The 13802-nt window shown below is 37.7% G+C and overlaps 1 protein-coding gene across 4 annotated transcripts in view; it reads right to left on the bottom strand.

Moving 5' to 3' along the window:
• zbbx (zinc finger, B-box domain containing) overlaps nucleotides 1–13802 on the bottom strand; it is a 128330-nt gene that overhangs the window by 66988 nt on the left and 47540 nt on the right. For 3 of the 4 annotated variants that reach the window (XM_077193859.1, XM_077193861.1, XM_077193858.1), the window contains exons 10-15: nucleotides 9887–9998; nucleotides 7114–7217; nucleotides 5413–5531; nucleotides 5205–5266; nucleotides 4053–4966; nucleotides 2908–3134 (exon numbers count right to left, since the gene is read on the bottom strand). In XM_077193859.1, coding sequence (XP_077049974.1) covers nucleotides 2908–3134; nucleotides 4053–4966; nucleotides 5205–5266; nucleotides 5413–5531; nucleotides 7114–7217; nucleotides 9887–9998 — 1538 coding nt within the window. The remainder of the gene's footprint in view (nucleotides 1–2907; nucleotides 3135–4052; nucleotides 4967–5204; nucleotides 5267–5412; nucleotides 5532–7113; nucleotides 7218–9886; nucleotides 9999–13802) is intronic. The other variant, XM_077193860.1, reaches the window with a different exon arrangement.

Below are 13802 nucleotides of genomic sequence, written 5' to 3'. Positions count from 1 at the left end.
TACAGTGGCTCAATCTTAAATTTATCAAACGACAAGAATACTTTTTGTGCGGAAAAAAACAAAAATAACGACTTTATTTCAACTATTCATTTCCTTCTCTGTGGGCCTCGAGTCAGTTCACTAGTGTAAAAGCGTAGAGCTTCTGTTGTTGTGCGTCACACGCATCACCCACATGACCAGCGTCGGCCAATAGTGAGCCTACGTGTGACGTAGCTCTACGCTATAAGTTAAGTTAACTGACTAGAGGCCAACAGAGAAGGAAATAATTAGTTAAAATAAAGTCGTTATTTTCAAAATCAGAAAATACACCAAGGCCCTCGACTTTGTCTAGAAAAAAGTATAAAAAGCCTTTATTAAATCATGGCTTTTAACATTAAAATTGGTGAGAGATACACCTACGCGATTGGGCTATGTGCCTTCGTCAGGGTGTGTGTAAGAAACAGAGTCACAGGTACATTTTAAGTAGCAGTTAATTAATCAAATAGCAAACACCTGGTCACACTATGCAAGGCAACCTGAAGGGAGAAAAGTTCAAAGAATGGAATAGTATCTCACACATTATGAAGTTAAATCAAACTCAATATAAAAAAATAATAAACAAAAATTATATATACACACACATATACATACACATATACATATATACATACATATACACATATATATATATATATAGTTCACTAGTGTAAAAGTGTAGAGCTTCTGTTGTTGTACGTCACACGCATCACCCACATGACCAGCGTCGGCCAATAGTGAGCCTACGTGTAAAGTAGCTCTACGTTATTACACTAAGTTAACTGACTAGAGGCCAACAGAGAAGGAAATGAATAGTTGAAATAAAGTCGCTATTTTTGTTTGTTTTTGCTCACAAAAAGTATTCTCGTCGCTTGATAAACTTCAAAGATTGAGCCACTGTAGTCACTTGGACTATTTTAACGATGTCTTTAATAACTTTTCGAGGCCGGAAAGTTTCAATCCTTTTGAAGCCTATGGAGAAGTAGTGAGGAGTGATCCAGCTCTCAGATTTCATCAAAAACATCTTAATTCTTGTTCCGAAGATGAACGTCTTACGGGTCTTACGGGGTTGGAACAACATGAGGATGAGTAAATACTGACAACATTTTCATTTTTGGGTGAACTATCCCTTTAAAATAGCTTGAATGTAACTCCACACCCTTGCTTCATTTAGTATACATGAATCAATGAATATGCAAATTAGCCCCGCATCCACTCACACCAGCTCAGAGAACCACTCGGTCAACTTGTAGTAAACGCTGCACAATGGTATCACTCTTTACAATGTCGGACCCATAACGGTAATTAATATGATTAGCCTTTTGCTTGTCTATGTTATCAAACAGCTAATAATGTGTAAATGTTACACAAACCATGTTCCCGTTCACCATCTCAGTGAATGAAGATGTCACGTCGGATGACAAATAGGAATCTCGCAACAAAGGCCAATCTACTTAGGGTACGTTTACACAACAACAATATGCTTAAAACGGAGTTTTTCCTTTGAGATTGCTGCATATAGACAACGTCATTGTCAAAACAATACCCATTTACACTGATCCGCGAAAACGACTGAAACGCTGTATTCTACTGCGAGGCCATTAGATGGCGAAGAAACACTATAGACTGAACACATAATACGCATGTGCGTGACGTCATCGTCTTCAGAGATTTGCGTTTTTGTTGTCTACAAAGTTTACAAAAACTTTGAAAAACGTTTTTCAAATTTTGCATTTTCAGGCACCCAAAACGCTGTTGTCGTGTAAACGATCGGCCACAACGCATTAAAAGTTTTTAGTTGAAAAGCCCCTAAAGCAAGCCAATGCACATTGGCATGCGATAATTTCCTCAGCTGCGCTGCATTGCGACGCACATATAATAAGCAGCAGGTGCAAGCCATTCTTTAGGTTTTCGCTGAGGAGCTGAACCGGTGACCTGGCTGCCCCAGCGGGGCACAGCAAATGTGGTGACGGGACAAGACGTCTCCGTTCCCTACTTCAAGGAACGAGGGTTACATACGTAACCGAGACGTTCCCTTTCAGTCAGTCACTCTCGAATTCACGTCAGCTGACCGATGAATAGGAATCCCTTACCAGAGCACCACTGCTACTATGTGGCAACATCTCCAAGACACTTGAAGAAACGTACATCCAAAGCTACAGTACTAAGAACTAGTATATATATATATATATATATATATATATATATATATATATATATATATATATATATACACACGCAAACTGAAAACTGAAAGAAAATGAGAAACAATTGTGTTTTTATTGAGTCCCAGTCGGTGTCCTTTAAACGGAAAATGGGGTAGTGGAGAAAAGAATCAGCGAGTGGTAGTTAAGAACAAATTTTTTGATCTTCAGACAAAAGAGCAGCGATAAAGCCACTTTCTGATCAGACCTTTAATTTCAGGTGTTTACTATAATACATTTTCTTTGCTCTCTCTTTCTTTTACACCATTAAACTCTAATAGTCCATTTGCGGCAGACTTGATGGCTCTGTTTCCTCTTGTCCCTCATCAACTTGAGTGGATATGAGAGTAGTCGGTGCTTTTTCTTGCTATTATCTCTGACACAGCTTGCAATTAAAATTACACAGGAGTAATATCTAATTGATGGAGTCTTTGGTATCCGATAGTTTCCAGCAAAACTATTCGATATGGACAACAGAATCATCTGTATAGTTCTCATACTCTCTCTCTCTATAAAGGCCAATTCACACTGCATCCGACAGACGTACATAGATGTACATGAGACTTCATAAGAGACTTCTTTCCAAAAAAAACAAATGTATCTTACCAACCACAACCTTTTGACCTGTAGTCTTTTAACTGTTTTAAATAGTTTTGAAAGTAACCTGTTACAAGTAACTGATTTTCACCTGTGAAAATCCTGTAACCACAACTGGCTCTGTGCTGTCGTGTTCTGACTTTGAGAGCCTTGGGAAAGAGAAGTGAGGGTCTGTTGGAGGGGTTGTGGTGGAACATGGATTGGAATCGTTGTTCTTTTGTTCTTCCGAATCTGTGATTCGAATCAGTTCTTCATCAGATGAGTCTTCCTCACTGGGCATCAGGCAATCATCTTCACCTGTCATTTCCTCTTCTGAATCTGATCAGTGACAAATAGTGAGAGAGGAGAAACCATGAGGACAGGAGGAGACAGAGAAGAGACGTTCCAGCAGGAGGCTGGTAGTGAGAATGCAAACATGTGCCCTTATCTAATGCTCGCAGCGAGCCGCCTGGACATGGTCTAGCAGAGCTTGTGTGTTTCTCTTCCCTGCTTCCCGTCTCCTGCATTAATAATGGTTATCCTACACAGCTTGAAGTTTCCATCACTCTGCTAGTCAGCAAATGCCGCAGAAACAACCGCTGTGTGAATGAAGGGTGATGTCTACACTGGTGTTTTCTCATAATCATTATTCTCTGATGCAGATGTACTGGACCCCAAGGGATGCTGGAAATCAGGTTCTTGTCATTTATAAAGAGTTTTTCAATGTTTATTGAATATTTGATTCGACTTGGTCAATCATGCATTTAACTTTAAAATATGTTATACAATAAAGTATCTTATTTTCTTCAAAGCTGTGCTAGTCTCATGTCTCTCTTATCACGTCACGCTTTCCTTATTCTTAGCAACTGAACTCAAGCTTTTAAAACTACTTTAAAACTTTTCAACTAGTTTAAAACATCTCATGCCTAGCATCAATGTTTTTCTTGATTAACTTTTTTATCTAGTTACTGAATTTGAAATTAATATTTGAAATTATTTATGAAATGATTTATTATACAGAGGTGTCATTTATCATATTGCTGCAGCCAGCATTTTATAAAAGCAATGAGCCAGATGTTTGTTACAGTGATTTTGCAATAGTTAAATAGTAAAGGCCTTCACATTCTGTCATTCTCTCATTTACAGGAGAATTATAAACAGTGGCTAAAGCACAAGAAAAACTAAACTGCAATTAGACACTGCTATTTTCAATATTCTCAACTTTAATAAAAATATACAAGTAGAAGTTATACTAACCTGACATGCTCAGCTGTAAGGAGAGCACTGTTTTTTTGGTTGACCTCCGTGAGCCCTTTAACCATTTGGAGGGCAGGGTTGAATGGTGCCCATCAGTATGAGAGGATTCAACCCCTGGTTCAGAGGACCTGATGAACTCATGGACAAACATAGTAGGTGTACCACTATCTGAGACTAAAGCAAACTGTGATGATTCTCGAAGTAACTGCCTTAATGAAGGAATTGCAGTAATTGGGGAAATGATGTCACTTTCTGGAGGCAGTTGAGTTAATTTCGTTTCAGATTCTGGTGTTGAATGAGAAGGTCTAGATTGGATTGGGTTGACTGGAGAGGATACAGGTCTAGACCTTGGGGAAGGAGAGTCTGGAGGTTTCGGACTTTGTTCAGGGATGAGAATAAATGCAGGAGAATGACACTGAGAAGACCTGGTAGATGGTACTCCAGGAGGAGAGGGACTGACAATGGAAATATAGTCCTCAAAGATTGGAAAATTTTGATTCAATTTGGTTTTTGGAAGTGAAGGAGATGACGTTGGTAGAAGCTCTAAGGGTTTGTCCTGTTGTGCTGTAGAAAACCTTGTCTGTGGGCTTGGTTTTGAAGAGTCACTAAGTTTCACTTTCTGGCCTCCTCTTCGTGAAATCGACAGAAATGGTTCTGAGGTAGTCGAAAGGTGCTGTGATCTCTGAAGCCTCATTTGAAGTGGAGAATAGCTTTCTGATCTTTGCAATGATGATGCACATTTTTCAGTCTCTTGTGACGATGGCCACATCTCATGAGAAGAATACATATTTATCTCAGAATTACTTTCCCAGAACAATCCTTTGGTCATCGAGGAGAAGGATGGTGTGGAAGTCAAAACTGAACATCCAAATTCTCCTCGTCCAGATAAATCTTCATTTTCAACAGCAGCAAACCTTTTGGAAGAAATACAGACATGCATATATAGCATCTGAAACCACGGTTAGCAGCCTTATTTTAAGTCTAGTTGTGGCTGATACATATGTCAACATGACACTGTATTTGTGTTAGCTCTGAATTAAAAAAACTACTTCTTCAATTATATTCTTGCTTCAAGACCACACTCCTACTGTGACCTTTTCTGTTGTTTCCTTTCAAAAAGTCAGTTTTTCACCTTGATCTTTTGTTTCTTACATTTTGCTCTTATTTCCCTGCTTGACTCCAAAGGATCTGTATGTTACAGCGTCTCCATCCATCTTGAAAAATTAAAGCAACAACAAAAAAATGACACAGGAGAAATGGAAAAGACAGAATGAAGTGTATGGAAACAGCAATGAGAAGTCATTCGCTGGCCATCGTCTCAGTCCATTACAAAGACTGGGGTGGTGGAGCTCATAATTACCTCATCTAACTCTACGATGCTTAAACAGGATTCTGCAGGGCTGTCCACTTTCCTAGCATCCTCAGCGAGACCAACTGAGAAGAGAGAGTTCAAGTATTTGTGCAACTCCATCCGCTCCGCTGCAAATCAGAGGCAGTAAAACAGATTTATGTTCAAATAAATTAAATCTGTTCAATAATCAGTATGGCCTTATTGCTGTAAATCTGTGCATTTATTCATAATACAGAGTGACAGATAACCAGCTAAGAACACATGACTTTGCAAAGATTCATGTACCAGTTTTCAATGGCGGAGTAGGGCAGGACTTGATTTTATTAATCAGGACTTGATTGGATAGTGTAAAATAGGCATTTCATATCAGAATATCTATCATTATTTACTATTACTGCAGAAAACTATTACATTAGCTTTTAAATATGTTACATTTCTGCATATATATGGGAGTCTATTTGAGTATTATTTGAGTCTATGCCCTTTGAAACTTTTCCCTATATCTTTTCTTAATAAAAGCCCAATCTGGACGAAATTCATATTACTTACAGAAAAAGTAATTGTTTTCATAATACTTCTTCAAAATACACTACCATTCAAATGTTTGGAATCAGTAAGATGACATTTAAAAAATAAAATAAATAAAATAAAAAAATAATATTTGAAACTGTAAAAATATTTCACAATATTACTCTTTTTACTGTCAAAAAATGGTGTAAGAATACTGTAAAAAACTATATAAATACAAATAAATGCAGCCTTGGTGAGCATAAGGTACTTCTTTCAAAAACATTAGAAAATCGTACTAATTTTAAACAATTATAATCAACTGTCCACCTTTGAAAAAGTTTTTTTTTTTTCTGATTATGTAAACAAGTCCGTGCAAGAGGGGAAAACATATTAGAAACCAATTACTTAATGATCTTCTCAAAATTCTTGCCATATATTATAAATTGCATTTTATGTTGCAGTCAGAAAAATGTCACATTACAGAAGTGAAATGCTTTGCAAATGACATTTTATTCCGTTAAATGTAGGGTGCGTCAAGACAAGCTGTCAGCAGACTAAACAGGTGACCAGCTATTCAAACCCAAATCAGACGAATGCCCATAATAATACCTTTGCATTTGAAAAAGTGAAAAGTGACTGAAAAGTGTTTTGGGGCATGAGCTTCAAGGATGTGGGCTTCAGAAAAGATGCGTCAGACTCGGGCTGGTGCAAATGAAGAGAGACGGCGCTCATCACGGGGGCTGTTTGGGAAAAGCTGAAGGTGGTCAGATCTTTGACAGCTGTGATCAACTGGCCTCCCAGCAGCACCTAGAAACTTCTCTCAATCAGCTGTCGGAGTGCTCTGTCAGATGATCGCCCTCCCTCCAGTGTAATAAGAGCTGTGTGATTACCCTTCAGGGACACAGTGATGGATCCGCGCTGCCGGCTGTGAGAAGAGAGCTGCCCTCCGCACTGACTCTCACAGCTCATTTCTCCAACTTTTTGAAGAGAGTGCAGTTATATGGGTCTTTGTGAATCGAACCTGCTGGCATGTGCATGACCAGTAACCCACTACTCATCACTCTTCATCCAAACCTGATACGATACGACATGTTTCCAGCGACAAATTGCATATATAGTTTTTAAACTAACACAATTAATCATTATTAAGTGCTTGCCAGAAGAAAAAAAAAAATGTTTGTGTGATGAAACGGGTCACACCTGTCAGTTTTCGGCTCAGTTCATCCGTCTCTGCAGGTGGAGGTGTGGGTGGCTCTGGCTGGCGTTGGACGACAGACCGGGGCTGAAATTCTTCGATTTGTCCTCTGAGGGAGAGAAAATAAAGCTGTTCCCAGTAAATCACACTCAGAAATTTTAAGATAATTAATCAGTCTCCCTTTCCTCAATGGTGCAAATATAAATAAACAACATTTCAGTGCAGCATAGCACTTTATTAATAGCTTTATGCAGCTCTGAAAAAAATGCACCAATAGGGAAAAATATTAATAACCAATAATGCAATAGCCTGACATGTTCCACTTCTTTACAATTTCCATGATCAAATACATTCCTGATATATAAAAGCAAGCCCAGCCCTAAATGATTTTTTTGAAACTACATATATAACTACACATTTTGAAAAACAGCTAGTTGGCAGGCTCTCTTGTTAAGTAGTCACCTTGTCAGTGTTATACAGTCTGTAAAATTCAGCCAGATTTGGATCATCTTCTCCAAATAGTTTGTTAGTGAATTATTGACACTAAACACATCCCTTCAATAGAGTAACTTATGACATACTATAATTTCTGAATATGAATAATATTAAATCATTTTCTTAATTCCAGTATAAATAAACATGAAAAATGAAAAAAAAAATTGATAAGATATGAGGTCTGAACTTATAGCATATACTACTAATAATTTTAATAATAACTATGATAACAGTAAAATTACCTTAAATTTAATATGAACACATTGTTTTACGGATTGAAACCAATATTAAACAATAGACTGTACAGTATACACTACCATTCAAAAGTTGGGGGTCGGTAAGATTTTTAAATGTCTCTTATGCTCACCAAGGCTGCATTTATTTGATCAAAAATACAGTAAAAATAGTAAATCTAAAAGCTAGATAAAGCTGAACTTTCAGCAGCAATTACACCAGTTGTCCAGAAATTACATTTCTTATTATAATCAATGTTGAAAACTGTTTTTGTGGTTTAATACAAAGTTTAATACAAATTTCATGAAACTCTAGAGTCTAGATGGTGCAGGTCTTTAACTTAATTTGCTAGCGATCACATCGTTATCTAAAGAGCGCAGCTGATTGGTTGCTGTTGCATCAGCAGCAGCCAATGAACTTGCTGCTCAACATTCAAATACTTGGCATTGTTTGCTGTTAGTCTGCAGCGCGCTTTCAAAAAAGAATCTGAAATCAACAACTCTATATCTCTGTACATATTGTGTGGTCTGCTATTAATTCCTAAATGAGAAATCATAACAAGTTATCTATATATGCACTCACACTTGTACCACATCACATTATGAAAGTTAAATGTGAATGCAACAAAGCATCCAAGGAAAGCAACATAATTTAAATCCGATAACAAATTAAACCAGCTGAAGAAAGTTGATGACCAAGACTTCCTGTTAGTATAAATCTCTCTCTCTCTCTCTCTCTCTCTCTCTCTCTCTCTCTCTCTCTCTCTCTCTCTCTCTCTCTCCCTCTCCCTCTCCCTCTCTCTCTCTCTCTCTCTCTCTCTCTCTCTCTCTCTCTCTCTCTCTCTCCTTTTCCTTTTCCTTTCCTGAAGCCAACTCTTGCTGCCTCAGCAGCCCAACCTGCTTTCCTCATTGTGTGTGCGCGTGTGTGTGTGTGTTTGTGAGCGTATGAAGGGATTAGACTCCCCTATCACACACTCCATTCCTCCAGAGTGTGTGCTGCAGCCCTGGGCCACACGTCTGCCCTCCTCCCACAGAACCCGAACACACACACACACGCTCGCTTGAAAAATCCAGCTTCCTGTTCTGTGATTCTTGACACACCAGGCCTCAAAAGAAGGCAATTTAATGGATTCACAATTAGACCCTTCTTGAATAGCCGACCTAAATACCACCGCTGCCACAGATACCATAACACTCCAGAAGCTCGAGATGCGGTTCAAAGCGCTTAGGAGGGTTTACAGATACTGTGTTTGTCAGGCTGATTAGCCCGGAATCTTGTGTAAATGACTGATCTGGAACGTTCTACACAGTGTTATTTTAGTATTATTTGCATACGTTTATTGTCTTTTAATATTTTGAATTGGAAAATGTACTAACATGTATTAATTTTAGTACAATTTGATGCGCTTTTGTCATTTAATTTTTTTTGTAATATTTCAATTTACCTTGATTTATTTTTATTTCAGTTTTAATAGTTTTAGTACTTCAACTAGGTAACTTTTTCTAAGTTTACGTATTGCATCTAACATTTATATTTTATTTCTGCTTTATTTAAAAATGTTTTAATTACACTAAAATTACATTTCTCTCTCACTTCGCTCATTTTGGATTATTATTTCATTGAGCTAGTCGCAATGCATTCTGGGATTGCATTCTCTATGAATGCTGCCTTAGAATACCAAAATAAGCTGTCTTAGAAGGCATTTGAAACAGCGTTCATGTAAAGAGTGTGCCTATGATGCATTCAAATGGTCCCTAAAGTACATGTGCAGCTTACTAGGTTTTGGAACAGTGATGGTGTGTGTGTTTAAGGATCATTTTACAAAGTTAAACAATACCACAAAACTGCTTTGGGGCTGATTAGCTCAATAAAATCCAGTGACACTGTGGTGGAGCAACTTGAAGGTGAGGCTGTGTAATTAGCAGCCATAAGTCATTAACTGATCTTAAATGGACCTTAATTGGGGCCTAGGAAGGTAAATGAAGTTTGTAATGCTCTTATTCAATTTGTGTCTGTTTGGTTATAAAGTGTAAAGTGTCAGGCGCTAACCTGCGGTGTTTTTTCAGGAGGAGTTTCTCCATGTAGCTCAGAGTGTCCTCCATGAACTCAACATTAATTGACTGATGGGATCCTTTCTCTGTTTGTGTTTCCATCACAGACACTAGAAGGAAAAAGACACCAATCAGATCTTGAGTCTGAACTGTGTGGATACAGAACAGGATAATAATAATATACGTAATGATACGTATAACCCGATTACATACTACCATCCAGAGCTTAAAGCAAACCACTAAAGAATTCATATTAAACACAGACACATGAGACTAAATGAGAAAAAAAGCGGTCTGGAACAGAATTCAAGAAGTACTATTGACATAATTCTGTCTTTGTTTTGAGAGTTCTTTCGCTGTATTGTGAGGATATAAAGGTGGGTTAGACTTCAGTGCATTTGAAAAACCCTTAACACAGCAGTCATTATCACAGTGAGCACAAGCCAAGCAGCATTGCAGCGGGTGAGACTCCTGCTAGCCAAGTACAGAAAAGAAAAGTGAGAGAGAGGAATAAACACACTGAGTCTGACACAAGATAAGGAGTAACTTTAGTTTGCTGCAGTATCATCTGACCATTAAGTTTAAAGGAGTGTAAGAACAGCTGTCCTATTCAGTTTATAACATATTTGTTAGGAGAACATTCAACTAACAGATGCTGCAGAGACACACCACCCACGTTATTGTCCCTATTCACGTGAAATAAAATTATTTTGATTACAAATTTCATGTGTGTAAGATGACTGACTGCTACAAATATTATTCATTGTGACTATTACATTAAAGCCACCTCATCATGTTTCTGGCACAGTTATGTTCAATTTTAGTTTCACAGACTTTTAATTTGTATTCATTAGTTTCTGTTATCCTTTGTTCTAAGTTTCCACCAGTATTTTGTTGTCATGGTCACCAATGTTCCCTCTAAGCTGCGAGCGTGCGTGGTCGCGCACTTCTGATGCTGCGGCCGCCACGCAGAGGACTGACGCGAAATGCGTGGGGAAATCCATTTGATTGTAGTTTAAGTGAGAAATAATTTCAGCTCTCTGGTCAACCGCTATAGAGTGAAAACTGGGGAAAGCAGTTTACAGGTTTGATAGAAAGAGAATGATGTGAGCACGTGTGATTGGCAGTGAGTCTTGTTTGCGGACCAAATAGCTTAATACGAGACACAGGTGTTTGTTCTGGCAATTTCCCGGGATCAACGCGCTGTGTGAAAGGGGCTCATGTTGCTTCAATGTCGCAGACTGGACGGGGCGGAGTTACGTGACTACACACGCGGTAATATGTTTTAAGGGGAAAGTACATTAACACACAGTGGACGGAAATATTAATAGGATTAAAAAACCGAAATAACCGACATGGTAAAATTACGTTGGTTATAGGCTCTGAATTTCGGTTTCGATTATTTTTCGATTAATCATCCAGCCCTAATCTCATTTGAAAGCTGACCCCTGGTATTTAATTGTAAATGTAGAATTAATTATTGTCATAATGATTTTTTTTTAAAGGTGCAATGTGTAAAATTTCTGTGGATCTATTGACAGAAATGCAATATAAAATCCATAACTATGTGTTTAGTGGTATATAAAGACCTTACTTAATGAACCGTAAAGTTTGTATTGCCTTAGAATGAGTCGTTTATATCTACATAGGCGCGGGAATCCCCTTCTATGAAGGTAGCCATGTTGTGACATCATATTTCTACCGTAGCCGACAGCGGACAAACATCGTTACAGAGCGCGTTTCGTATCTAACCGGGATAGAAAGCAGCAGAAAAGACGCGGCAGAATTTCTGGAGAATGATGGACCACAGTTATTGTTCAGGAAAAGATTCGAAATCGGGTAAATCTGCTTCAAAGAAGAGAAAGTATGATGAAGCTAGAAAAATAAGGCAGAATCGTAGACAAAAATCGCGGGTCAACATCGGTGTGGCTTTTCCCAGATGGAAGGGTCTTATGAGGGAAAAGGGCTTTCAAAGCGACGCCGAAGTTGCCTGTTTTCTGCTGGACAGGTAAGATATTCAAACTTTAACAATCAAAATTAAAACTGTTGTTTGATAATGTTAGCAATACCTAGACATAGCTAGCCATAGACACCAAGTGTCAGTTTTGTAAAATATGTAACTTAGATTGTTTCATGTAACTTAGTTCTTATCCCTCGCTGTATTATGGGTTTGCTATGTGGGAAGAAATTTGCTGGTTACGTTCGTGAGACAATTAGCTGATTAGTATAATTATATTACATATTAAGAACCTTGATCCTTACCTGACTATGGATTTGTAAACATTATCTATGATTTCGGTTTATAATGGACTGTTGAATAGAAACACTGACAGTGTTACACACTTACGTTTGCTATGTTGTCTGTCAGTGATCATACTTGCACTAGATGTCATATTTTTTGGGATGTTCAGTTTATTAGGCCAGATGAGCAAACCATAACAAGATGTTACACATTGTGAATTACAAAACAGCAATGTATTACAGTCGTATACGACTGTGTCATGTAGCACTTCATTTATTGATGCTGTTGTTTTTTCTCTAGGTACGAGACAGGTCCTGCAACATGAACTCCCTTGAAGAGAAAACCTTTTCAAGTCCCAGCTTCAGCATTGTCTAGTATAGGTGCTTCCAGTGGAACAGACAGGTAAAACATGCATTATGATGTATTAATTTTGTCCTAATATCTTTGATTATAAACATGATCATTATGATTATTGTGTAATTTGAATTTATATTTGGTTTATATCTAGTGTTGAATGTGCATATGTGGGATATACACAACTTTCTTAGGTAATTCTTTACAGAGATGAGCATCTTGATGTCATTGTAGAAGCCACTGAAATTCAGGGCCTTGAACAAAAATATAATAAAATATTTGATAACTATATTGTACCCTATTACATGTCAATGAATGATATTTGCTGTATAATATAGTCTGTAACTGTGTGATGGCACTGTATTCAACAGGACCATTACTCCAACCAGCATCTGATGTGGAAGGATCCCCATAGGAGATCACCTTGCATGTGTCCTTGTCTAGCAGGATCACGATGGAAAGAACTTCAATTTAACGACAAAGTCATAGCTTTCAACTATTTTCATCTTATTCTGCTAAGTACACTGTTAACAGCGCATATTATTTTCAGTATGGTAGCCCAAATTAAAGTTTTCAATTTTGAAAAGTAATGATAAGTAAGGCTACAGATGTACCATATTATGTAAATATAAAAAAATAAAATTGATTTTGATAATTTGAAGGCAAAGTTTGAAATTGTCATACTTTTATAAAAACATGTTCAAATGTATATAATGGAAAATAAAACACCATGTTCTTCTATTTCTTAACTTTTATTTTTTCAATAACATAGAACTGCAGTTGAACAACTATAACAAAATATATAACTATAAAACATAGATTCAAATTAAATAAAGACGGGAACAATAGTAATACATTTATATAGAAAAGTAATAAATCAAATATTAAATATGTACATTTGTTTGATGCCTTGATGATGCTGAGGCAGATTTGTGAGTACTTGTGTAAACTGTATGAGCATGCCAGAGGGCCTGGAAGGAAATTCATAGTCCAGAAATAAAACCAGTGTAGTGTCCTTAACACAACAACTGGGAATGACAAGTCGGTTTCCCTGGCCTAAAGCTCCATGTTGCCAATAGATTAAGTGTCTATAGGCTCCATAACGGTACTCTCTGTTGTCATCCCCAGGCTCCCTGATGTTGCCTAATGCCGTAATGTCCTCCCGGTACTGTCTGTGAATGCGAATAAAGCCTTATTCAAGGCAGTACTGGGAGAAGTGGGGCATTAGGCTCACACAGTTTGCTTTATCCTGGCCACAGCATTTCCTCTCCTAGTCCGTAGGCATTTCCCGACAGTTACCACAAGTACACCAAGGTAC

Source organism: Siphateles boraxobius, unplaced genomic scaffold, assembly GCF_051911475.1.
Source record: "Siphateles boraxobius isolate OS27281-9 unplaced genomic scaffold, OSU_SipBor_1 31, whole genome shotgun sequence".
NCBI lineage: Eukaryota > Metazoa > Chordata > Actinopteri > Cypriniformes > Leuciscidae > Siphateles > Siphateles boraxobius.
Note: the sequence above shows the minus strand (reverse complement) of the source record. Positions and strands in the feature narration are given on the sequence as shown.